The sequence below is a fragment of the Tympanuchus pallidicinctus genome, unplaced genomic scaffold (genome assembly GCF_026119805.1).
Source record: "Tympanuchus pallidicinctus isolate F22 unplaced genomic scaffold, pur_lepc_1.0 scaffold12, whole genome shotgun sequence".
Classification (NCBI taxonomy): domain Eukaryota; kingdom Metazoa; phylum Chordata; class Aves; order Galliformes; family Phasianidae; genus Tympanuchus; species Tympanuchus pallidicinctus.
In genome coordinates this window covers 6,287,146-6,314,723 of record NW_026294637.1, presented here as the reverse complement: position 1 = coordinate 6,314,723, position 27,578 = coordinate 6,287,146, and the positions used below count along the sequence as shown (strand labels likewise).

The window sequence follows — 27,578 nt, the reverse complement described above, 5'->3', positions numbered from 1 at the left end:
GCAAATCAAACACAGTCCCTCAAATATCTACTTGCTATTAACAAATGAACTTTTAGAGGTTTCTCTCAACAGTCTCTCCAAAAAGCGATTAAAATCAGAAGCTGCAAAATGCCCTAAAGCCAAAGTCACTGTGATGTGAGTATGGTCTTGGGATATTACTGCTGAGACTTTATTCAGCTGTAGGCTACAGCATTGCCCATCAAATCAAAACACAGGCTGCAGTTTCTTGTTCTCTGTCATTCTCTTATCTCTTCCCTTTTTCATACCATGGCACCCCAGCCTTTACAGTCAACAGCTCCTTTCTGGTATCCAGAGGTGAGAATATTTGAAAACTGTGCAAGTTCTTATTCTCTTAAAAGGCTCAAAAAGATGCCTGGATGCTTTTTACTCACTCCTCACATACACGGCCACCTCCTTCTGGGCAAGCAGGTAAGAATGCACTTCCTCCCCCTGTTACAGTAGAAGAGTTTAATACCTATCTCTTCCTCCTCCCCCCCTTAATACCTACATTGTGAAACCAAGAAACACATATGTTATTTCAGGAGACTTTATCAACCCAGTCTCGTCCATGTCTTTGGTAAGAGTACTGCATTCTGCTAGGTAACATTTTGGAAGGGCAGAAAAGATTTCTAAATTCCCAAGAACAAGAGCTCAGATTGAAACCAACATGAGAAGTGCACCTCCAGACTTTGAAAATGTGTACTTTGGAAACAATAGCTCTCCTAAGCACTTTTGGGCATTCAGTGCATCCAGCTGTGTTAAGAAACTAAGCAAAAGTTCAGAGTCAAGTAAGTCAGGATTATGATCTTCTCGTGATTTATGGAGGTAAGCACAGTCTCAGACAGAACAAAAACATGTCACTTGATGCTAAGCAGACTCATTACCAGGGCTCAGACTAATGAGTTAGGGAGGGCAAGGCTTCACGTTCCTGCTCTTATCTCACCAGCTGGAAAGCCCATGTACAGGAAGGAAGAACGTGCTTGGTTGTCAATGAGGTGGGCAGACTTAGTGCCACGGTACCTGCAAAACAGTGTTGCTGTTCCCATAGCAGCACAGAAGATGCAAATGCTTCAGGACAGGGAGGCACGCTGATTTGACAAAGGTGCTGTGCTTTCTGCTCACAGAATGTGCCTCCACGTAACTAAGTGCATAAATAAAGTGAAACTTATTGTTGTGACTGCAGAGGTATTAGGATATAAATCCTGGGAGAAGCACTGTTTAAGTAGGCTGACACAATCACAAACCAATCACCTGTCCTTTCCAGATCCGAAATAACAGCAGTGTTAACTAAGGTTAAACACAAGCTGGTAACAATCACTCCAACTTTAACTGCACAGACAGAAGAGAAAGCAAACAAGATAACCCAGAAATATTGGTCCTATCTTCTGGACTATCCTCCTGGGCACAGCTACTGCCTTCAGTTTTATCGAGTACATTGCTGGCACTAAAAACACAGTATGCAAGCAGGGAGGGAGTAGCTAAGCTAACTACTGCTTAAGAGAAAATCAAAAAGTTGGTTGCATCAAATACATGCTTATATAGGTATAAATGTAATCCATAAGCAAAGCAGAACAGGAAGATGAAAGACAAGAACTTTGTTGGCTGGAAGAGACTAAGTTGAAAAGAAAGCCTGGTTTAAAATTTGCTCCTGCCCACTAATTCCAATATAGCTGATAAAGCTTATTTTATTAAACCACTGCAAGCTCTGCTGCATGCCTGTTACAGCCTTCACGTTGTGGTTTTTTTCCCAAAGACAAAGTCCAAACCCAATCCCTTCCACGCCAGTGAAGGCCTTTCATTGCAGGTGTCATAGGCTTTGTTACCAGCACCTCTGTATAGACCTAAGATATTCTGATCTACTGCAACATTTGTCACCTATTCTCGTCTTGCAGTCCCAAGCTGAAAACTCCACCATTAACACAAGGCCAAATTTTACTGCACTGCTGCTCTGCACCAGAGTACACGCTCATAGATGAGGCAGAAATCAGCAGGAAAACTGACAAACCCTGAAAGCAGTGAAGCTGCTCAATATGAGGAAGGACGCTGCATGGAAAGACAAACATTTTGTATCACTGAGGCTTTTATTTCATCTGGTGTTCTAACAGCAGCCAGTGACACAGTCGAGTCATCTGGGGCCTCACAAGATATACACATGATCCCAAGCAGCAGCAGTAGAGACGCTGGAGGAAAAGAATCTGAGATTTCCACCTCTGCTTGAAAAGAATATAAGGGAAGATCGACCCACCTAAAAAGGGTGGGGAAAAAAGGACCGAAAACGATAACAGAAAGGGGAATCTGTGCATCTACTGCAAGGCGAAATGCCTTCTGCTTCATGTTTCCATGGAGAGAGTCTTAACAGCACTGGGTAAAATGCCAAATATGTTTTCATAACAATTCACAGTGCGTGAGTGGAAATACTGAAACAGAAGAAGTATTCTTTCTGATCAGCGCTCTAGCTTTGAATACAATCCTCTCTTATTTGTTCTTTACCCTTTTCTTCTTCTTCACACCATTCTTTTCATCTTTGCTGGAAGACTATGTCAAAAATGCCATGCCTGGAAACTGGGGCCTGCAGTCCTTCATCTGCGTCCCCCTGAGTGCTCTCTGATCATGCTGCTGGGGTTCATCTTCTAAGACAGGAGACAGCATGCAAACATGCAGCCCGTCCAAATCCCCAGGTAACTCAGTGTAACTCAGCATTTCTCCAGTAGATTATTCAGAGCTGCAGCTTATCACTCCATAGAATATCCAGTTCCTGATGGAAACCTCAAGCAACAGAGAGCTCATCTTTCCTGAAGTAGTTACTTAAAAAATAACTTTTTTCATTCCTGAAAGCCAGAACTGTCATTCCTATAGTCTCAATTTGACCAGCCTCATCTTTTAAACCCCGCATCACACTTGTGGCTCTTCCATCAGAGCTAAGAGTTGGAAGGAGTCTCTTTTCCATGAAAATGGTTCCAGCTCAAAGGAGGCTTCTCTACGTCACAGGGCTCCAACTTCAAACTTCCAGAACGGCAGCATGGAGCAGGGTAGGTGTGCTGAGAAGGGGAAAAACTCAGTGATGCGATGCACCAGAACACCCATTTGTCATAATAATGCAGTCCATGTTTGGTCTCCCATGTTATCATCTTAATTTCCTCTATATTTAGTCTAGGAATTTAGTGTGTGGTAACCATGTCTACCATACAACAGTTACACCACAAAACTTTAAGGGATTTCGAACACAAATAAAAGAATCCATGTGATACAGGAGATTGAACCATTTGAAAACAGAGTGGTATTTTCCTCCTCAAGGTACAACACTCACTGCCAACACTGCTTTGCCACAGACTCTTATACATCCATTATTATATGTACCCATACTTTCATAGCTGCATTAAAAAAAATGAATACTCCAGAACCAGGATTTTCTATGGGAGAAATCATTTAGCTCTGTGTTTTTCAAACCTGGGAAATAATGGAGACTGCAGTGACTGAAGGGGAAGGTGTAGGGGATATGAAATAACTCACCACCTCCATGTGGCTCACAAAGGAGCCCCATTCATCTGCCCCATCCTGCTGGCTGCAAGCAGCATCTTTGCATCCAGTTGCAGATTTCACTTGTCTGCCTTCCTGCTTCTCTCACTACCATCCGTGAATCCTGTGCCTGAACTTGGAAAGGGCTGCCCTGAGCTGAGGATTAGCAGAACTCAGGACAAAAAGGAATTAGAACTGCAGTTCTTAGTGAAATTAAGTAAAGGACAAAATCACAGCCACTGTAGTTGCACAAAAGCCTTCCCGCTGCAGATTTCAAACCACAAGCAATAGTAAAGGCCAACAGCAATCCCAGGCTTGTTTAAATTGCTTTTTTTCCCCTGCTTTTTTTTCCTAACTTTACATAACACATGCTATAGTGTCAACAGCTTATGCAGCAATGCACAGAGTGTCCCACTAGAAGCAGCCCACAGCACCAGGTGGGCCACTCTGCAAAGCAATGAACAAACACAGGAGTAAGCATCTGACAGAAATTCCTCCCAGCCCTCTTGAGCCCTCAGGGACACGCACAGGATGCCAGTGGGTGTGAGAAAGGGCCCTGCAGATGGCCAGCCCAAAGCCCTGACCGATGCATTTGTGTCACCATCTAGCACTAATGCCAGGCTCTGGGCAGGCTCCTTTTTGGCTGGTTTGCTGTTGTTTTGTGTTGTTTTTTTTTCTCCTCATGTTTACTCTAGTTACAGTACAATATTTACAAAGAGAGAGTTACACAAGTGATGTTGAAGAGGCAGGCTAGGCCGCAGCCTATTGTTAGGGCTGCACTTTCCACCATGGCACTCTGCTTTGATTTGTTTCCAGCACTCCAGTCACTCGGTCTGCAGTTCCCCCATGCTGTTGGGAGCCTTCCTGTGCTGTTGGGAGCCTTCCTGTGCTGTTCTGCAAAGCCTTTGGGACACAGGAGCTTGCAATCATGCAGCTGCAAACCATCACATGGTATGGACAGATGCATCAATATAGGCAGACGTACAAATGCACACAAAGCAAACTGGCTTCAGTGCGCACAGGCAACCTGAATTTTGGTGAATAAATCCTAAGCAGATCTGCAGAAATTAAATGACACGTTTCACCATTTTTCAGCATCTCTCTACTGCATGACTCCAGCACTCCTCCTCTTTGAGCAGCAGCTACTAGAGGGGGTGATCCCATACAACACCTTGGCCTCACTTCTCTGCTGACACCAGGGATGAGGGACAAGTAAGACTACAGCGAGGGGAAAGCCAGACCTCGGGATCCACCATGCTTAATGTCCATCCTTATACCTACCCCACTGCACAAGTCTGTCACCTACAAGTCCTTTGCCACCCAGTCCATCCCTTGCCCTCTTCCTACCTCCAGTGCGTGCAGGTGAAGCATACAGGAGCCTTGCATGAAAGAAAGGGAAAAAATTATAAAATTGCCCACAAAACCTAAGGTTCTACAAACCAAAATGAAGGGACAACAACGGACCTGGGCTCTGCCTCAATGAAGGTCATCTGCCTTATCCATAACCACTTCCCAAAGAGGTTTTTATCCTCCCTAGGTGATCTTGCAACAGTTTCACGATGATAACAGGAAGTTTTCCCAATATCTAGCCTCAATAATTTTGGCAAATTAGCAAATCAGTAAATTAAGCTGCCATGGAAAGGAGCTTACACGTTGGAAGTCTGTTAGATTGCACAACAGTTTTCTTTTAGTTACACCGAACAAAGTGAGTTCTTTCAAACTCTTCTCACGTTTCTCAATCTTCTTTCTGGACACTTTCCAGAACCTCTGCGTCTTCCCTGGAGCAAAACACAAAACTGGATTGGATGACAATGATGAGGCCTGCAAAGCGCCGCACATGAGTAAGTCACCTCCTGTGTCTTAGGATGACACTCTTTGCAGAAGCCCAAAACAGGATCCGTCTCTTTTGCAATAGCATCTCACTGATAGTCTACACTTCATTTGCAGCCCTCTAAAAATCCTTGGTCATTTTCTATTCATCACTCTCCAGCTATCCTGACTTAGTAAAGCGAGTACTTTGATTTCTTCTCTGCACACTTTGTATCTTTCTTCATCTCTTATCTGGATTACCCTCTGGTTGTTCAAGGTCACTTTGAACTCTAACCCTGCTCTCCCCAGTGCTTGCAACCCCTCCCAACCTGATGTCATCTGAAAGCTTTATAAACACACTTCACTCTTCCAAACCATGACTGAAATATTGCAAGCTCTCCCCAGAAAGCTGCTCTATTACAGCAGTACTTGGATGAGCAGAGATCTGGGAGTGCAGATCAAGCTTTGTGCCACACAAAAACATTTTGCAAGGACGTGTTTATCTGGTCAGCTGCAACCTTTGAAAATACAGATGTTCATTTCAAAACTAACTCATGTGGTGAAGGTAGGAAACATTAAAGTTAATAGGATCCGTGTAATGGAATCAATACAAGAGAGAACCATTCCCCAGTTAATTGTGTTTTTGTGCTCTTCCAGCTACAGTTTGTCAGCCACAGGCTCAGACAAAGGAAAAGGAACCCAGATGAACCCCAAAGTGCAACATTATCCATGCAGCTGCACGAAGACAAAGATTCAGTGACGAATGAATTAAAACTGATTTCAGTGAGCAGCACAAGAAGAAAAGGACAGTGGGGTAAATCTCATCCCACCTCGCTTTACTTTCATACCACTGCAGCCACCAGGATCCAATTCTCAATTACTTGTAATATCGCAGCATACAAAAAGCCAAATCAGCTTTCCCCTTAAAAGTTAAGGTTCTGAAGTCATTCAGTGTACAAAATGCTAAAGTCTGATTTTAATAGATCCCATCAAGCTGCTCCCAGCCCCCCTGAGCTCCAGCAGAGCCTCCCGGTGAGCAGCGCTGGGGTCTGACTGCACCTCCCATCCAGCACAAAGGGAACGTGGAAATTCGTGGTACAGTTTCTATAGCTGAATAAATACAGCCGCTGAGAAAACATTCTGGAGAAACAGACACTTTAAAAGCCCGTTTTAATTGGAAAAAAAATATTTTTCCATTATTTCCTTTTCAATGTTTACAACCCTACAAACCATTATTTTCCTAAACAGTTTTCAGCTGCAGCTTTTCCATGACATGCACAAGAAGCTCTCTCAAGCAAAGCCTTCTGAATAGACTGCAGGGAAAGTATGTGTATCTTATACTTGTAATACTGGAGCACGCTTCTTGGCACCAAGAACCCAGACAATGCTACGCTTCCAGAAACCAACACACAAGAAGGAATTTTCCCTCTTCTTTTCCATTATGTTTTATCTTCTTGTTATTCAGCCCGATTCCAATATGCAAAGTTCCACCTGTTAGATGCCGATAGCTTTTAACAGCCCCTGTGTACAAACAGCTGTCCACATCGCCTCGCAAACAACATGGTGCAAAACTCTCCCTCACAATCCAAGGGTTAACACACTTCCCAGCAACTTATCCCAAGTTCCTGCAAGCAGGGGGAAGGCTGCTGAATACCTGCAGCTGCAAGCAGCGTTTCTATTTGCAACACGTCCAGAAAACCACTTTTACTAACCACAAAATGGCCCGGTAATGAGAAGGCAATGAGCACCTGAAAGACTTCTGGCTACAAAAGAGTCAGCACTAAATAAAGCAGAGGCAGGACGGGGCAGGAGAAGCGCCTTTCACGCCTGCTTTCACTGCTCCACTCCCTGCTCAACCTACATGTGTGAATTAAGCTCTATTTATAAGCCTTCCACCCATTTTCTTTTTTCTTTCTTTTTTTTTTTTTTTCCAAGCAGCCTTAATATAGTGCAGTTGTTATTTTGTTTCTGTCGAACTTAGCAACAGGAAACCCTGTCAGTCCTGCAGCAAACTTTCCATTCTCCTGACACTCCCATTCCTGCACCAGAAAAGCCAGATTTCTAAAGAGGTGTTTGATGGGGCGGGAGGGGTGGAGGAGGTGGGGGGGGGGGGAAGAAGAGAAGAAAGAACGCACAAAAAATCCCCAGTGCCTGTCAAACATGCAAAATGGAAGCCAGACTCTGTGTTTCTTCCCTTTTCCTTCTTGTTTCGGAGGCTTGAAATGAAATGTGGGGAGCATTCCCGGGTTCTAATTTGCACTTTCTAAATATGCCTTAAAGTACTACCAGGTACGTGAGTATTAGTCACGATATCTCTAATAAAGGGTCAGTAAAACAACATCTGCATCTTTACCCTCACGCATCCCATTAATGAATATCAGACACACAAATGTTACCTCGAAAAGCCATTAGTTCTAGTCCCTGGCTAAGTCGTTGAGCAAACAGCTACAGAAATAAAGCCTTCACTTGTTAAAAACAAAATAAACCTGATTTTATTACATGCTTTGGCAAGACTGTGCTGCTGCCTAAAGAGCTTTACTGTGGGATGAGCAAAGTTTTTGGTGCTCCACCCTGCAGTGTTAACTCATCTTCGCAGTGCTTTTTTTTCTTTTTAACAGCTTCATCATTGCAGGCTGACACACAAACACAGCTGCTCAGCAGCAACATGCATGAACACAGGCTTGGAGCAATTCAGCATTTACAAAATACTTTTCTTCAGGAACAAGAAGCTACGTATAAAACGTAGGAACAAATGCGCACACAGCTAAGAAAGGTGAGAGCAAAAACTCAGCTCTTAGTAAAGCAGAACGCACATTAGGGGCTTTTTAAACCAAAATCACATTCCTTTCAAGCCCAGTATTTATATTATTATTGCAAAGCAGAGGGGCCAGGGGAAACGGCAAAAAGGACACAACTCATTTTGGATCTCCAACACAACCTTTTGCTGTCATTTCCCCTATCTGAAGAATCCGGGGCTTTCCCTCCTCTTTGTGTATCTTCTATTCAGAATGTAACTCTGTTCATCCAGCACTGCCTCATGAGGAACCTTTGGGGCCAATCTGCACTCCTCAGACTGGAACAACCTCTCCGTGTGGCTTCACCCAAAGCGTGCTAAGTACACAAGAGCTAAAAAAGCCCATGCTATTTTTAAAAGGCTGAAACAAAACGTGACCACGACTGACGATGTTCAGCCCTGCAAAGGCTGCAGAAGGAAACCAGAGCTTTGCTGACCACCTGCAGCATTTCTTTAAAAGGCACATAAAAAACAGAAGGTGAAAATGCACAAATGACACTCACCGCTTCCTCGCGCGCTGCGCTCTCTCTGGGGTCCTTCATAAAATCCACCTCATCTTCAGTTTTCATTTTCAACTTCCCTGTGAAAACAGAGGGTTTGCACAGGCAATTTAAAACAAACTCCTTTCAGCACTGCTGAGATTCTTCTGCTTATTCAAACCAGCCTCACAAAAAAAAAAAAAAAGAAAAAGAAAAAAAGAACCAACAACAAAAAACCCAAACCCCTTCAACAAGTCCATCTCACTCCCAACATCTGGTTTCATTCCTGACTTTGCTGCTTGTTTGTTATTAGTTTTAACAACTGTCGTGTCTGAGCTGAAGGAAACATTGAGAAGAGCACAAGCATGGGGAGAAGCACGCTGAGCAGTCTTGGGAGGCTCTAGGTGAGGCTGAGCACATCCACGTGTCTTTCTCCATGTATTCACTTGGCTCCCATCCCTCCAGTAAAAGAACTGAAGCTTTTTTTGCTGTTTTTGCTCTTACCATAGCCTGAAGAGATTGCAAGAAATGAGCCTTGCCTTCTCCATTGATATTTTCAGTGCTGATAAATCGCAAGCTTCAGAAATTCAGCCCTGCCTTAAAGATGGTGGTTAGGATGGGGGACCAGGAGGGCAAAGCCTTGTCTGGTGGGGTTCACCAAGTCCCAGCTGATTCCCACTCTTCACCACCACTGTGGTACAAACACCATCCCAACTGCTTTCTTTGCCCAGCAAAACTACAAAAGCTTTCATCAGTCACCACTCCCCGAGGGTTCCTTCCCTTCTGTGTACCTTTCCCTGGCATTAACATCAAAGCAGTAAAAACCTCTTTCCCCCAAGCCAACACCTCTCACAACACACGTGAACACAAAGAATGAACACAAAACCAAACATGTTTCAATGACAGGATTTCTGTCTGCAAAGCAGTGTGTCCAACAGACTCATTTATGTCTGTGGCAGTGCCATGGCCATGCAGCCCAGGCTGAAGAGCAGCGCAATGATTTGGCAAAGCCACCCATGCGTTAGGGCTAAAACCCTGCCCGAATCCCATTCCCTTTCTGACTTCTACGAAAAACAACCAATGAACATCAACACCTTAAGGGAGATGCACATTTCCAGTGACTTTTTCTCGTTTGAGGAAGCAATTTTGCAAGAGGTTTGATCCACGGCCACTGGAAAGCTGCTGTGACCGCTGCTGCCGATTGGCTTTCCATCTGCTTTTGACTCCGGGGTCTTAGGAATATTTGCAAGGCACTACTGACAAACTCAAGTTGGCATAATTTCATCGCAGTGAGTTTGAGTACTGCTACAGATAGACTCAGAAATGACACAAGTTTCTGAGAGTCCTATGTATTAGAGAAGCAGAAATCATAGTCATGGGGAGAACAGCTTGGGGTCACAGCAATGCCATGGTGAGGAGAAGCATGTCCTGACAACATGTCCTCCATACAACTGAACAAGTTACTGAGTTTCCGCTTCCCCACCGGACAAACACTAATTACACTTCCCTCCCTGATAATGGACAACCCAAACAGTATTTGTGGCACTGTGATGTCCTGAACGTAGTGGCAAGAATTCTGCTCCTTGTGAGGCCATCAGTTAGCATTTCAGCTCAATTCTTTTGCACTCCTCCACTTGCACCTGAACAGCTAGAACCCCAAAGCAGAACCTAGCATTATAATATTATAAGAGGCTTCTGGGAGCACAGAGCACCTTATCACACACATAATCAGTGTCATTTCTTACCAGTTCATCCTGCTACTCTGCAAGGGGAAGGAGCCTGTAGCAAGCACTCATTCATGGAACCATAAGGTGAAATATAAGGTGATACACTTCTACCTTGCAATGAATGTTTGTTTTCAAGATCCATAGCAAAAACATCCAGGAAATCTCTCCCAGAAGAGGCCTCAGCAGTAACAATTACAGTATTTGTTAATGGCTATAAGGCACCAGATCCCAGCTACACAGCTTGACTTCACCGGAGTCGCCTGCTGTCAAGAAGCTGCATCAGCTTGGAGGCATTTGTCAGCACAGCCCTATATAATTACAAATACAAACTAAAAAAATTAAAAATCCAATTTTTGATTTGGAGTCATGGCAGCAGCAGTACCAGCTGATTGAGTCTCTGATAAATTAGCATGACAATAAGCCTCTGACCACACGCGTTTCTGAGAAATGGCCTCATGACCTACACTTCCTATGAGAAGGCTCTATTGTAGCCTATTGAGACAAGATTTGATTCATTCTGAGCACACCAGCGACTCACAAAATGCTCCACACAGCCCCAGACTGCGGGGAAAACTCCGCAGCACTGACACAGCAGAGAGGAATTCACACAGAGCCCTGACAGACCAAGGACACAAAACACACACACAGAGCAGGCATCAACACGAGTGATGCATGCAACACCAGCAAACACCCCTCTGACGTCTCCAACTATTATTTTTTCTGCTTCAGTTACTGTCTTATAGGGCTTTTGAGTCCCTTCTCCTTTAAAAACTCCTCTACACAGCCTCATGCCTCCAAGAACCCAACCAGAGAGAGATCTGAGCTGTAAGGAGGCACAATCCAAGCAGCTCCCCACATTAACACTCCCAGGTGTTGCCTTACAGCCACTCCCATCCTATTGAAACTTCAAACTGCCAGAGCACAAAAATAAATTTCCTTCTGCAAGCAGCTGTCTAATGCACCTTGACGCCATCCTAAGTATTTACTAGTGAACTCCTGAGTAACGTTTACTGATTCTCTCTTGACAAGTCAACTTCCTAAAGCTCAAAGAACTCGAAGAAAAAAACATTACTAACAGAGACCCCCCATAAACCAAACCTTTCCCCCACCCCCAGTTATTCTGCCTATGCCACCCTTCTCTCCTGTATTCAGACTAAGGAAAAGCTCCCAGCATCACGTCAGTGAAATACCTTAGAACTTTAGAACTGCATGATTTATATCATAGCTGATTTGCTTTTAAATCATTTCTATCTTATTGTCTGCTTGCTTGCTTATTCAGTGCTGGGAAAGAGAATGCACTGTATAATTATCTCATAGCAAAGAAAAAAACAGCAACTGAGAAAGTTCAGCCACTTGCATCCAACAGCTGCTGGAACAGGTGGGATGCAAAGGGAAGCCCAGCTGCACTGAATTCACCTACAATTTAACTCCAGGCTGCAGTGACAAGCTCCTTTCTCCCTCCTGCAATTCAGCCACTTGTTCCCCATCTCTTGGCGTTACCTGAGGCGTTTTTCTATCGGCTCAAGCAGCACAAAAGCAGGTCTGAGCTGTGCCCACAGAGGCTGTGCTCCCCACCATCACACCGCTCCCTCCCAGCAGATCCCAGCAGTCAGGCGCTGACTCCTCGCTGCATTCCCACCCTGCTGAAGTGCACTGGGAAACACCCGGCTGTTCAGCCCGACAAAAGCCTCGCAGACAGGAAAAGGCAGAGGGGGCAGGGCTGGCCCTCTCTTTAAATGACCTAATGCCACCAATTAGGAAGTGGCTTTGCACAGTTCAGAAGGACACCAGCAGCTGTTTCAGTAAAGGAAAGAAAATGCAAGGCAGCACTGCTCAATCTTCTGATTTCATGCTAGTAAAAATACAGGGGGAAAAGTGAAGGAATAGCTCAAATTAGCACTAAGCAAACAAACCTCAAGGCCCAAGAGCACAGCATGAAAATACGGGAGTCTAAATATCTCTCCCATTCATCCCTTCCCCAGAAGGGATGTATGTGCTGGAAACCTTTCTGCACAGCTTCATATGACATGATGTCCTTTCCCGGCCTCAAGTGCCAGCCACGTGCCATCCTTTTCAACTCCAAGTTTGAAGTTCAACCCCAAGTTAAACTGTAACTTCAGTTTTCTCTCTCAGATGAGGAGGAGGAAAAAAAAAAAAAAAAGCAAACTCCAGACACCTACACTTCCCCTGCACAGCAGCCCCTTGCACTCACTTCCCTTCCTTTGCTGATGTGATGCTAGAGGCAAACCAACAAAGGAAAGCTACGCAGCATTAAAGGAAGTGATTTTCCATACCTGTGGCAGGCTTGGTTCCGCGAATGGCCTGGCTGACGTCCTTTCTGGCAGAGGATCTTAAATCTGCCTCTCCGTTAAGGCCAGCTGCCACATCCACTGCAGGCTGGGGCTCAGGCCCCACTTTTCCTTCAGCTGGTAAGCCAGGAGATGAAGGGGTCTCAGCTGCAAAAACTACGGCATCAAAACTTTTTACCATTTTAGGAACTTTATCCAGAGAAGAGCCATCATCTGCCGAAACTGAACTCTTTACTCCCACATGCTCTGGTGACTCAACAGCATTGAAGCCAGAGGAGCAGGGTGAAGGGGTTGGCTCCGATATGCCTTGGCTTTGCTTACCCTCAGGCTGTGCTGTGACCAACCCCTGTGCTGCTGTCGAAGTGGGAGCAGAATCGCCATCGCCGCCTGGACCCATGGTGTCACTGCTGGAGTCACTGTCACACGTGGGCTCCTCCGCAATGGGCTGCAGCGTGGCTCTGGGAAGGACACTTTCCATCTCCCCCTGCTCTTCCTCATACCCTGTGATGGAGGTTACCGCTGCTATCTGCAACGCTTCCTCAGCCTCAAAAGCAAGGCTCGGGGCTTCCACTGCCAAAGCATCCTTCAATTCGGGGGTGCTGCTGCGCGGGGAGACATGTTGCAGGTTTGGACCACGCTCCTGGGGCAGCCCGGCATCCAGACAAGGGTTACTCCCTGCTGCTGGCCCAGTTCCTTGCATGATGCTATCTCCTGCTCCTGCTGTCCCAGCCTGGTTGGGGCCCAGCTCCTCCAGCCCAGCACCCGCATCACTGCTGGCTGCGGGCCTCTCTGCACTGCCGACAGAGGATTTCACAACTGTGGCAAGCAGATTCTCTGACAAAACCTGCTCCTGGCTGCTGTTTGAGGTCTCCCTCTCAGCTTTGGCTGTGTCTTCTCCTTCAGCATGAGGCTGTAGGCTTTGCTTGGGAGGGCCTGGGGCCCCCGCATAGTCCTCCAGCACACCGGCCACCCCGCCACGCTCCTGGCTGTGCGGCGGGGCCAGCTCAGCCGATCCTGCTGCCACTTCCTGCTTTTGTTTAGATTCTTCATTACGAATTACAAAGGGTGTGCCTACAAAATTATCCTCTGTACAGTCTGCGCCCTTGGAACATGGAGGTAAAACAGGGTCACTACTGCACAGGGGTGTCTCCTGTCCAGGAGGTGCCACTATAGCATCTCCTGTCCGACCTGAAGCCAGGTCCCCTGCATCAGGATGGGGCATCCCTTGCCCTGAAGCAATTTCTGTTCTCTCTTCAGCTTCCGAAGGCTCCTTCCCTGCTGAGAATGTGCTCACATCCTCCAGAGGGAGCAATCCGGGCTCCTGCACACTCCCTTGAGTGCCATCCAGCTTTAACTTGTCCCCTGTTTCATCATGAACAGTAGTTTGATCAACAGGAGGGCAGCAGCTAGCAACTTCCTGAGCTCTGTCTGCAGAATCTATGCTTCCTCCCTCTCTGTTGCTGATGGTATCAGTTCCCACTGGCTCCTTGCTGTGGGCTCCACTGCCCTCCACAGCTTTGCCTATACACTCAGCAATGTCACTGCTCCCTTGGCAATGCGTGGGTTTTTCACTGCTTTGTTTAGTTCCACCAATATTGCCATTTTCAGCTCTAGCATCAAGGCCATCGGTTTCCACGCTGTCTTCCAGGGAGGGTGAGCTGGATTTGCCATTTGTGCTACCCACTTTCACCTGCCCTTCAGGTTCCACACTCTCCCTGCTGTCTTGGCTTTCCGCATCAGAAAACACTGGCACACACACAGGTACCTTCACTCCATTCACTGAAGGCAACGGTGCCCTGGTGCTCGCAGTGACTCTCGGCCTTTCCTTGACACAGGCACCACCTTTGCTCTCCAAAACTCCATTGTTTACCAGATCAGTGCCTGACACTCCAGTCTTATCATTATCACCACTCTTGCAAAGACCAACAGAGACATCAATGTCAACATTTGCATTTGTACTGTCACACTCCGGTACCACTCCCACATTTGCATCCTCCCCACCTGCACACTCAGTGCCATTAAAGCCATCAAGCAAGGGCTGAGCAACACTTGCGGGTTCTTCCTCAGCTGGCAATGGTTCTCCTGGATCCTCAGTCCTCGTTGCAGGGGTCTCAGCCATCCCATCCTCTACCTGCTGCTGGCCCGGCGCCCTGTCAGCTGCCCCAGCACAGTTCCTGCACTCGGTCTGGCCCATGGCCACATCCACGCCCTCTCGGGAAGCTGGGGCTTCACCGGCAGTTTCAACCACAGCAACAGTACTTTCAGCTGCACACTCCTCAGCAGCTCCCACTTCCTGATGGGTGCTATCTTTACTGCACAAGCCGGCTTGATCCAAAACAACTCCAGCAGATGTCATTCCAGCTTCCTCATTTGTATTTCCACAGGATGGGAGATTTACAGCACCGTTGACGCCTGCACACGGGCTGACTGTGCAGCCGTTCTCATCAGATACAGTCCCGGAGCTCTGAGCAGAGGCTGGCCCCTCCTCTTCCTTTTTACACAACGTCACCGTATTTTTGCTTTCACAGGAGCACTCTGGGCTCTCCACCACCCCCAGACTCAGTGAGCCGTTTGGCGCATCAATAGCACCAGTTATCAGTGACCTACTGGGGCACTCGTCCTTCTGGTGGGCTTGGTCTGAGAGCTGCCCACTGTCAAGGTGAAGGACATCAGATGGACTTTCCTTCCTTCCTTCTTCTGGCATTCCTTCTAGGCTTTGAGATGAAGCAGTTGAGTGACCAACTGGCTCAGCTCCATTGCCACAGCTATTTCCAGAGGCTCCCAGTACAGTCTTAGTCTGCTTCCTTGAACTCTGTTAAAAAGCAAAAAGAAAATTTTGATTATTTTGCTCTGTCACACTCTTACACTGTATTCAAAATGTATAAGACCTATATCTTAACAATACAAACACCTATTTTATGTGGCTCCTGCTGTACACCTGCATGACGCTTGCGACCTCTAGGGCAGAACCACAAATATATCACATATTGACTTGCTATGCAGTAATACTAAAATCATTAGAATAACAGAAACATTGGCTGGAAGAAGCATCTGGAGGTTGTGCAACCTCCCCTCTGAAGTTGGCCTCTATCAGCAGTGCTCCACCAGATCAGGCACGACTCTGGCATACCAAATTCCAAAAGCCTCCAATGATGGAGGAACAAGCATCTCCCTGAATAACCTCCTTCAGTGCCATCCCACCTTCCTGTGAAGGACTTTCTTCCTAGCAGCATGTCCAAAATACCCAGAGCTGAAATTTGTCCCTCTAACTCCTTGCTACACCATCTGCAAAGAGTTTGGTTCTGTCATTTTTGTCACTGCTTTTGAAGTAGCTGTACACTTATTTCTTCAGTGCACTTCAATCCAAGATCAGCAAACAGCAGAATTCAATCTACCAAATAATGGTCCCAAAGGGCTGAGCAAACATTGCTTGAGAACAACTTCAGATCCCTGCCCAACGGCACCTCCCCAGTTCTGATCAGTGTTGCCCTGTTTCCCTCTCCTGTAGAAACACCACTTCAGACAAGGCAGTCGGCTGTCAATGTCTTTTCACAGCCACTTGTCTCCTACTTCTAGGACCAAAGTAATCATCTAATCCCTCCTAAGAAATGCATGCATAATTAAATATCTGAAATATATTTCCTAAGTGGAAATGAAAATTTGAAAATGACAACATCCTATTAAAATTAATATGTGCAATATTGTGGAACAGTAGCTAAGTACTCAGTTCCTGTCTAATCTGCATTTCCTTTCAAGCATGTCCGCTTTGTCCAGCATTCACTATGCTTTATAGCTAGATACAATCAAATCTTTACTTAAAAAGAGCCATCTCTGCTTTAATATCATCTTTTTATTCTCCTCTCTGCTGTATTCTAGTGTTCAGGAACCAGAAAAAAATGATTTGTTAAAATAATGAGCAAGCCCAGCCCTTCAGAGGAGACCCCACAGAGCTTCCTTGGTTTTCTGTAGGAAGCAGCTCTGAAGGCAAGCTCTGGGCTTTCACTGTATGCTTTCAGAGGGCACACTGCTTTCTCAGTCAGCAGGATAGGACTGCCTGCAGCTCTCTAGAAATTCAGCACTCTAATGAATCTATTTCAAACTTCTTTATTTTTTGCATATACAGGCAGTGGCGACGATCTCCGCTGCCCTCAGGATATTGTGTTTGCTATTTTTTCCACAATCTGAGGTTTGCAACTGTGACCACTGCCACCAACTCACTGAATCACAGACCACTAAACCTAATTCTGGTGTCTGTGATGGCTCTCCTATTTAAAATAAGCCCTTCACCTCGCTCCCACACAGCTGATGATGCTGCCAGCCATGGCACAGCTCGTGTCTTCTGAGGCAGCCTAAGGCAGGTGAGTCCAGGAGGCAGGCAGCACGGGCTTGCAAAGCTGCCATCTCCATCTAACACCGTGCTGCTGGCCTCCGGTCAGGATGGATGGATGGATGCAGACAACGGGACAGTTGCTCTGGAACGAGCACGGATTTCAACAGGAGGGTCCAAAGCAGCCCCAGCACCATCATGGCAAAGTCGCTCTGCCAACAGACTGAAAAATACAGCCGTCTCCAAAGGAAGCCAACTGGCTTCTAACTGACCCTAAATGAACCTAAATGAAATAATTACAGGGCTGCATTCCAAATCCAAATCAGATTAGATGTGAAGTGAAACAGCGCTGGAAAGAAAAAGTCTAAACATAGCCTTTTGTGATTTCATTGTCAGACATGTACACGTCTGGCATTCGCTCCAGCAAACATGAAACAAGCTCGATGTACTGGCCGTGTACAGTGTTATTTGATGGAAAGGAGAAGCACAGGGAAGAGACTTCGTGGTAAGTTCTGCTGTACCACCAGTTCCTGCTCAGGTCGGGAGTAATTAACACCACCCACTCAGAGAAGGCTGCTGACGGCTTGGGTGGCCAACAGCTTTGGACCCCATTTTCCTGCAGACAACAGTTCTCTCCTTGCTTGTTAAGGGAACAGAAACCCCCAGGAGCAGTGTTATTTAAACTCCACACCCCCCCCCCAGCAGCAGATCTGTGGGTGATTAAACAGTGGCAGTCATGCTACATGCAGAGTGGTTCTGAGAAATCGCACAGAAGCGTCTCGCTGCTTCATCTTCCTCTCCTGAATGAGTCCCTTGGGCACTGATTATCAGGCACTGAGGGGAAATGTCCAAAGTCCCTGCCTCGTGTCAGCGCTGCTCCTGTCACCAAACCACCATGGGCCCCAGCAAGGGCAGGCCTGTGGGTATGTACACTGCATGGCTGGGGTTGGCTTGTCCCCTAAGTCCCACAGGCACGAAGAAAACCACTGTTTTCTCCATCAGCATCCCAAAGGCTTTCCCTTCACTCTTCTTTCTGACCCCTTCTTGCCTGGACAGAGACATATCTACTGTGCTAACCCCTACTGACCCCAAGACCCTCCAGAGCACATCTAATGCAACTTGACACTCCTCTCTGCCCTTCTTATGTGTTCTTGTGCTAAGGATGCCCCAAACAAAGGTAAAGGCAGGAAACAAAAGAGAAAATAGCTAGGTTTCTATCTAGACTAACTACTAAACATGCACCCAAACGGTTCCTATGTGTGGACATCCCTACCAGGTACCAGGCTGCTGCAAACACACGCTTCTCTTCTGTTCAATCACCACAGGGGTTTCCTTACCATGTGCTGGTGGCTTTGCATGTGCATCTGAAGCTGCCGTATGTCACTCTCCAGGCTGGCTTTTGTCCCTTCCTTGGTTTCAGCTGTTAGCGTGTAAACATCGAGCTGCTGGTGGTGCTTGACGCAGTAGTCCCCAGTGTGCACAGTGTGAGACAGGGTGCTCCACGAGTCGGGCTCCGTGGCTTCCTCTCTGAAATAAAAGCAGTGCGGGTTAACCTGCGAGTGAGAAGGAATGCTGCATTGCAGGACACGCACGCTGTTCTTCACGCTGGACAGTCATCTAATCAATGGCCCAAGTGAAGCAGAGCATAGGCTCCAGGGCCAGACAGCCGAACACGCACGCACACACATCTCCATCCTGGAAATGAAGGTGACTTACAGCTAACTCCAGCCACCAGCTCTATTTCACAGCCTTTCTAAAGTAGAGAGACCTGCTGTTTTCCCCTAGACTGGAAGAGCATGAGCAATTAGCAACAAGGGGTACAATTGCTTTTTAAACAGAACCTATTGCAGGTGTAGATCACCAGAGTAGCTGCTGTGGAACAACAGATACCCGAGAGACAGACCGCAGTGGGACAAGTCAGAGGGAGTGACAATTCTGTGATACAGATACTACAACTTCTACACTGAAACCAGCACACCTCTGCACAAAAACCTAACAGCCATCAGCTTGTAGCAGTTTTGTCACTCCTGAAATGAATTTTGCTTGCCCTGTGAAACCGCTTCTATGCAAGTCATTCTCTCTTTTATGAGACAGCCAACCTTCTGCAGTAATAACACAGATGTTGTTTTTATCAAAGGAAAAGAGGATAAAAGGGTGCTGTTATAGATTTCAGATTGAAAAAATAACTCAGCAGTTACTTCTTGTCAGTAGAAATTTCTACCTAGTCATCTCAAACCCTGACTGTGAACAAGTTTGCAATCCAATGCTATACCACCTCGTGTGGCTGCTGCCACCAAGCTGTACAGAGACAACATGGGCACAATAAGGGCGTGTGGAAGCATTCACCTTACCAAGGTGCTCACCTAAAGCTTCAGGTCCAGAACTTCCATTTTGAATCAGAACTGGCTCAGGGTAGCAAAGATCTGTTTGAATGATCATGAGGCCAACTGAGAGCCACAGCCAACGGAGGGCTAACAGCTGCCTCCACAGTGCCCCAGCGCAGTGATCCAACCCCTCCCTGTGAGTCATTTCGGGTAAAATCAGGACACAAAGCAAATTCAGACAAAGCAAAACTATGCCTTCCACCCTTCTCCACAATGTAACTCAATTGACTTCTGCAGAATTACTCTTGATTTAAACAGAATCAATATTTCTATAGAGAAGCAGGAGGGAAGCGTACAGTTTTTTGCGGCTGTTAGTACAAATCCAATCATTGAGGCACTGAAGTCGACCAAGACATCACAAGCACAAAGAGGCTACGGAAATGACCTTCCTTTATCAAGGAAACACAGACATTTCTGTATGGACTATTTTTCTTTTCAGCTGCCATGTATAAGAAATCACTGTGCTCAGGGCCTACTATCAAAGCACGATGAAGCAGTCATCACAAAAAACCATATTCACCCATTCATGAAGCTGCCACCAGCAGGCTTCCAGAACACAACAGCCTTCTCCGCTTTCTCATCAGCTTCAAGTATACTTACAAACAGGCACCCACAGAGCAGTCTGCAGAGCTGCAGCCTCAGAGAACCCTCAAAGGCTTCAATACCTGGAGTGGGATTGCAGGAGAGCACGGCGCCCTGCAACGTGATGAGTGCATCCCACCACTGCTGCAATCTGCCACCTCCATCTTCTGCAGGTCAGGCAGATCATTTGTGAGCAGCGGTGATTGCTGCTAATTCAAGACAGCACTTCCTTTCCATATTAGTTGTAAATCTGCATTGCAGTCTACAAAGGGGCTTATAAGCCTTTTGGAATAGCCTAGATCTTTCTCACATCGCAACCAACCAGATAACAGAGCTCTCATTTTTAGGAGCATCACCCATGTTGTACATAACTAAGATGGCTCAATCCACCGACTCGTCCAAGTCATCCCTCTCATACAGACACATCCAGGCACTGACGTACTGCAGCAAAGAGGACAAATGAGTGCTCACAAGTGTCAACTTGTTTGCACACTGCTATTTCTGTTGCTCAGACAATCACTTTCAAGAGGACGTAGATCACATGAGAATGCCATCCTGCTCCTTTGCCCCTGTGTTGAGCTTAACCATTTGTGTGTCTCTTTTCTGGCTCACTGCAAGCCCTACCTTCTATTGAGAAATTACAAAAACATACATTCTTTCCGAAAATAGGATTTAGACCTACTTTTACTGCTCCCTCATTATGAAAAGCATTCATTTTGTACAGATTAGCAATTTCTGCAGTGGTTGTAATTGTACAGGAGTACATACCCAAGGCGAACTACGAGGAGATAAAAACAAAAACGCAAATATTTACTGAAGATTTATTAACAGACATAGATAGAAACTCCAGCATTTAAGTAGCCTGAAAATCTGCTTTCACTCAGCAAAAGTCTTAACCCACAGTTTGCCTGCAACAGGGGAAGCAAGGCTTACAGGATCTGACCATCCTGGGTCAATTCTTTCTGCCCTTTCAACAGAAATACTTGGGAGACAGCACTGAATAGAAAGTTTCCCTTCTACCAACTTTGAGCCAAACTTTCACTGATGGAAGCATCTCCCTTGGCACAAAAGTGAAGGACTCACCAACGAAGTCCACAGTGGTCATATGAATGCCTTCACCTCCAGCACAGCCCGCGGCACTGAGCCGTGTCCCACTGAGAAAACCTGGCGGGAATCTCCAGCCCCGCTCTCCACTGCTTCACGCCCATTTTCTGTTGCACAGAAAGGAAATGGCTGCCTTCATGAAAGAACAGTGCTTGCGTGGAGAAAGACTTACCAGCGGCCTTTCACCCATGGAAACGGGGCTCAAGGAAGGATGTTGACCCCAAACACAGCGAGCGGAGGAGCAAACTCAACCCCTCACCACCTCCAAAATGCTCTCGGGCCATGACTCAAACCACAGCATCACCGGCACATCCGACACATGAGAAACTACAAGCAATACTATTTTTTAGACTTCCACAAGCAAGTGCCATCCCCGGTGAAGGAGGAGCAGAGCGCCGTATTTGTGTGCAGATCTATTCTGGTCTTGTAGTGAAGCTGATAGGATGGCCCCCAGCCAAGGAGGGGAGGAAAGCAGCAGAGGAACGGCTGCAACGACCCAGTGCAGCTCCCAGCTTCCTGCAGATACAGGCAAGATATTTATAAAAAGAGGGAAGATAAGCGACAGGGGGAGAATAACAAATGCGCTCTGACTGGAGGAAAAGCCCTTCAAAGTTTCAGAAGCGGTCATCAGTTGGAGCGGTTTGAAATTCGGCTCCGTCAGGGCTCCAAAAGAAGAGCCTTCCCGTACATAGAGAATAGGATTTACCCAAAGGGGAGAGGAAGGCTGAGGAAGAGATTGGACAAATGATCCAAACAACCTCAGTGGGTTAAGCAGAGCCTCACACTAGGAAGGGGGATCCCACAGGCGGAAGGCGGTGCAGGAAGTCAAGGTGCTGTTTCCTGGGGAAATCCCTTCACATTTCTCAGCCAGACCTTGGCTGGGACAAAGCAAACCCAGCAGCACTGCTGGCTCTTGGGATCCTACTGTGACCTTAGCCACAGCTGCGGGGTGGTTCTGAAAGCATCAGATTCATGTGATAAAGAAAATCACAATTAAAAAAATAATAAAAAAAAAAGGCTATGGTTATGGCAAAAAGCTAGGAAATGCTAGAATTTAGATGCTCTTTTCTCTAAGACAAATAAAACCAACACTGGATTTTAGTGTTACATATCTTACATTCCTATTCAAATTTTGATTTATGGCTGTTATTTTAATAACTCACTGAAAATACGAGATCAGACAGATAGGCTGACTGTGGTCCGGGATAAACAAGGAACGGTGCCTACTGGGACAGGAAGCTGGGCTTTGGTGGCTGTTGCACAACACGTCCCTAACACTAACAACTTACATACATCAAGCCAACAGCCCCTCCAATGAAAATCCACACCCAGATTTATCACAGTCACCAGAATGTCAGAGCAAGACTCCAGAAAACCATAACAAACAAAAGGCAGTTTCCTAAGCTCATCACACACAGGGGTGTGGGGCTCCAAAGTATCTCCTTGTTCTTCAAACAAAACTGCAGGCAGCCAGCAACAACCAGCTACTGATAATGCCAACAACTGCTCGTTACTAATTACAATTAATGCTTAGTGGAAATGCTATTACTCCTGAAAGCTCTCAGTGTGTCCCTTTTGACTGTGTGTTCCCTTCGTATCCTTTTAACAGTTGTTTTTTGTTTTGTTTTGTTTTGTCCCACTGCAAAGTAAATGGAAACAGATAAGACAGTAAATCAATGCTGTTGCAGAATGTTGGGTAACACAGGCCTTGCATGGGTCTGATCAGCTCTTTGTCGACAGCCCCACTGTCTTTAATGGCATACACAGCACAAGTGCACAGCAGCACTTCCATATCCCTCCCCATTTTTTGGAATATCAGTATGTATCATACAGGAAGACTCAAAAAACACATGCAACTAACACATGGTAGAACGGGTTAACACAAATGGACTGCTCATACACAGGAAAATGATTTAAAGACAGTGTTTATACCTCAGGTGAATGTACCAAAAGCTATTGGAAAACAGGAGAAAAGAAGAAAAAAAAAAACCAAATATTTCTCACACAAAGCAAATCTTCTCACTAACTGGAATGCTTTTGATGTTGAAGGAAACAGTTCATCGCTGCAGAAACGATGAGTAACCACTTACGGTGCTCCACACAAATGTGAACAGCAGAGGGTTTGCATGCTGAACTGAGTTCAGGACTGCATGACTAGCCCTCCAATATCAATTAAATATTCAACAACTGAATTCAAGATATTTAACGCTAACTTCTCAGCCCAACAATCAAGACACTATACAATAGGAAATCATACCAGAGTAGAAAGCTGGCTTGTTCCCTCAACAGTTATTTACAGACTTGCAATCCCAGGACAAGTCCAGTTATCTTAACAAATGCAATATATTTTCTACATCAGAGGGTCTGAACTCTAAAACTCAAACATTTCTCAGGCCTCATCAAATATATTTACCAAACTCTACAGCGCACATTCCACAGGAATAGCTGCCTGTTGTTACATCCATTTTTGCATTTGTTTCACCTTCCTAGCTTTACCTACAAAGGAAGATCTCAGTATGGATTTTGGAGCACTCCAGGAAGAGTAAAAGCTGGTGCGTGCAATGAGTGAGTAAATGGAAGGTAGAAAGCAAGAATGCCTCTTGCTCCATCACGCTGTCCCTGCTGCTGTCTGTTCCCCTGCTGTAATGCCATGACCAGAGAAAAGCCACAGCATCTCAGCATCCTTTTTGCCAGGATGAACTAGCAATTAAACAACTCTGTTGCAAAAAAATCATCTGGAAGTTCATCAATAAAGCACCTGAAACTAGATGCCTTGTGGATCGCTACTACTCCCATGCTTCTGTACCCAAGCAGCAGCATCTACACACAGATCTCTCATCAGATCCTCCATCTTTGCCTTTTATTTTCTCTGAACATCCCTTTAAATGGCAATTAAAAGGTTTATTGCTTGGTTTTGTATGGAAGAACAGAAGGAAAAAACAGGAGATGCATCAGCATTACTTCAGTAAATTCTTCAGCTGCCGATTCTGGTTAGCACAAATGCAAAGTAGAGCAAAGCAATGGGCAGGCGATGCTGCACAACCTGCAGGACACCTGCGTGTCCCCAGCTGCCTCCTGCTTCTTGCACAGGGAACCACAGAGAAAGAAATAACAGAGAGGAGACTCAGAGTGCTGCCACTCAGCTCACAATTTGGGAAAGGATGCAGAGAGGACCAGGTCAGCACACTGTAACACACTGCCACAGCCTGGCACCAAACTCACTGCAGTCGGTGATGTTCCCAGCCCAAAAACCCTGTGATTTCAGAATGCACCTGCACCACACACAGCCGAAGACAAACTGGAGATTTCTGAAATCAAACACGCTTAATGGACTTGCTGAACTGGTGTGTAAAGAAATGAGACACCAGACAAATCCTCTTGCAGCCCTGGCCCAGAAAAGCAGCAAAGAACACTCAATTACAAAAGTAAAGTGACTGAAAACCCTTCCTCATCTGAGAGGCACCACGGAGATTACAGCACAGACATCACCAATTACTTACACAAAATCAGAACAATAGCAAGTGATTATCAAGCATTGCAAAATGTTCACAATAAACTTCTGCTACCAGCAAGCTGTTCCTTATGTGTGTTAATTAAATCTAGGTCAGTTTAACTTTGGAAATCTGCACTAATACTGGTTTATGGCATCACATTCTGGGACACCACGCTGCTACCCGAAGGTTTGACTCACAGAGACACACAGAAGTGCTTCATGGTAATAAGAGGCCAGCAGAGAAAACAGAAAAGCAAAGTGAATGCAAGAAGCACAAGAGACTTGTGCTCTGTATCTTCTCCTATGCACTGACTGGAAAATGCAGGAGTTTTTCTTACAGACATTACTTTTCTCTTACCCTCACTCTCAGCCTGCAAAGGAACACCACACATTCGGCTTCACTGAAAGAAAAAAGAGATCAAAAGATCCTTTTGGGCTGCTGGACGGAACTTTGCTCTGCAGAAATGAAATCAGGTTACAAAATGAGAGTATGTTTTACAGAACAGCACTGCGACTCCGAAATTCAGAACACAAGCTATTTCTTGGAGCCATTTTACTTGCCTGACTTACACTGAAGAACATGGAGCTGGCAGGCAGATTATGTTACTACACTGAACCATATTAAAAAACATCAACCACTGCAAAACGCAGCCGTCCTGTTGCAGAGGCCAAGTTACTCACCCTGCCCTGGTTAGAGCCCTGCTGCCTCCTTGGAGCCCAGTCTTTGCACAGCACAGCAGAGCTGCCAACGCCCTGCAGCCAGCATTGCCCAATTTAAACATGAGGAAGCAGCAGGCTTCAACAAAGGAGCCTTCATTTTTCAATTCACTTCTCCCGCACTGGGGAACTGTTGAAACTCAGAGAGAGCTCATGCTGCCTGCTTCCCAAGGCTTTTCTATGGGAGATCAGGTGCATCCAACCCCTCCAGCAGCTCTGGGTGCATCCCTTCTGCCAGAGGATGCACACCACAAGCTCCAGCCTACAGTAAAAGAAGCTTCCAGACTTGCAGCTCTGCAATGGAAGGCATCTTGCATCCTTAAAACGAACTTAAGAGCTGAAAAGAGAAAGCTCATCTGACAAACAGAAATTCCAAATGTCACCAGCGTCATTAGTTTTTGAGAAAAATATTTACACTGCAGCTGAACCCAGACAAAACTGCATCAACAGAGGTTTTCTGTCTGTTTTTTAATGATTCTGCCTTAATTACAGCAGAACTTCACCCCTTCCCCACACCGACGAAGAGAAGAGTTGTGAAATGCAGGGTCCTACAAATTAGCAACCAAAGCGAACAATAAAATCCCCCCAAGGATAATGCAACACAAAACATGCTGCATTCATTTATTTTGCAAAGTGGAGCTTAATTACTTGTAAAAATAATGGCTCCTTTGTACAAGCTCTCACTAACATGCGTTGCTGCTCCGTATTTTGCTGAGTGGTACACACTGTGTGCCAAATGTGTGTGCATGGTTTATACAGCCTGTGCATAAGCAGAGTGCAGAAAAGAGGTTGCACAGTATCCATTGTGTTTTGACAGCACATAAATAATATATACTCTTGTCATGGAGTTTGGCTGCTTTTCCCTATTCTGAAACTCACTATTTCTCTTCCCAGTATGGATTTTCAGGCACTGATCCCCTGCAACTGCAGAAAGCACCAAGCATAACGAAACTTCTGCTATGGAAACAGGCCACCTTCATTGCATTCACCATCCACTGGAAGCTTTTTGGAGCAACAAGATGCATAGCACACCTGTCAGATGGTTAGGCATGGTATTTCCACCCAAGAGGAAAACTAGCCATAATTCTGCTGAACTCACCTACATGGTTTTAAGATGCACTAAAAAGAACTAAAAAGGGTGCTACAGCATCTCGTGTTCAAAGATGTACTGCAAAGGTCACCAAAGAAATTCCTTAGATGACACCAACAGCAGCTGTCCCAGTGATTAGCAGAGGGCAATGCCACATAACCAAGTGCTTTTGCTTATTTTCCCACCAAGAAAGGACTGCATTGGAATTGCTTGTGAAATACATGAACAGCAGTTGTAACAGCTCTGCTAACTTGCCACATCTTTTAAAATTACCGACTCCGCTCATTCAGATCACAGTATTTGCTGTGAGCTTTATAATCAAGTTTTGGTCAATTCAGACTTTGGGATAGTATGCAAATTCTGTCAACATCATTAGTCTCACCTTGGAGCTCTTGGCTGCAGTTTCAGGATGAATTTGCTTATTCCAGTTTTACAAAGCAGCCTGCGAGACCGTTGAGTATTTTCACATTATGACTGCTGTTGAACTCACGTGGGAAAAAGAGAAACACTGCCACCCCATCTCTGTATTGATCCCAGCCAACAGTGGTGAAAAAAGGTCAGACAGAGTACAGCTCCTGTCTCACCCCTCCCCTTTTCCTTCACCCTACCTGCTATGTGGTTGGCTTCACTGCCTCAGATGAAACTGAAATGCAAGCACATGAGCAACCAAACTTACTTTTTGCTGCCTCTAACATCCTGTCCAACAACTATAGAAAACAGAATAATTTACAATTTGTAGCATAAAGAAACGTTGCGTGAGAGCATGGACAACACAGAAGAGTCCTAAACATGACATTGGGTCACTGAATATAAAGTCTAAGTATTTGAAAATTCCCATCAGGAAAACAAAGTTAATAACAAAGCTTAAGAGAACTGGGCATCAGAACAGCAGACATGCAGACCAAAACTTTCACAAACAGCCCTCCCGCCCCAGAACTTATTTAAAGCTCTTTGTCTTTATTAGCTGCAGCTTTTAAAGCCAGCAAGCCAAACGTTTGCTATTCAAACATAACTTTCCATCTTCTGTAGTTCTTCTGTCAAACGCTGCAGTGAGGGCTCATGCAACAAGTTACTTGCTACAGTTGGCAAGATCTGGCTGCTTCTCATCACCCTCGTAGAACAGAACGGTTTCTGCTGCAAATACTTGCCTTAATTTTTACTTAAATTCTGACTTATACCAGCAGATATCTGTTCTCAACAAGACACTGCTTTAGTTCAACAGAATTGTTACCACTTCATCTAACCAA

The 27,578-nt window shown here is 45.7% G+C and overlaps 1 protein-coding gene across 1 annotated transcript in view; it reads right to left on the bottom strand.

Annotated features, from left to right (window-relative positions):
- Positions 1-525: 525 nt before the first annotated feature.
- LOC128075410 (A-kinase anchor protein 13-like) overlaps positions 526-27,578 on the bottom strand; it is a 65,845-nt gene continuing 38,792 nt past the window's right edge. Inside the window, exons 5-8 of the mRNA XM_052672161.1 lie at positions 18,299-18,488; positions 12,620-15,446; positions 8,623-8,699; positions 526-3,038 (exon numbers count right to left, since the gene is read on the bottom strand). Coding sequence (XP_052528121.1) covers positions 2,919-3,038; positions 8,623-8,699; positions 12,620-15,446; positions 18,299-18,488 — 3,214 coding nt within the window. The 3' untranslated portion in view covers positions 526-2,918. The remainder of the gene's footprint in view (positions 3,039-8,622; positions 8,700-12,619; positions 15,447-18,298; positions 18,489-27,578) is intronic.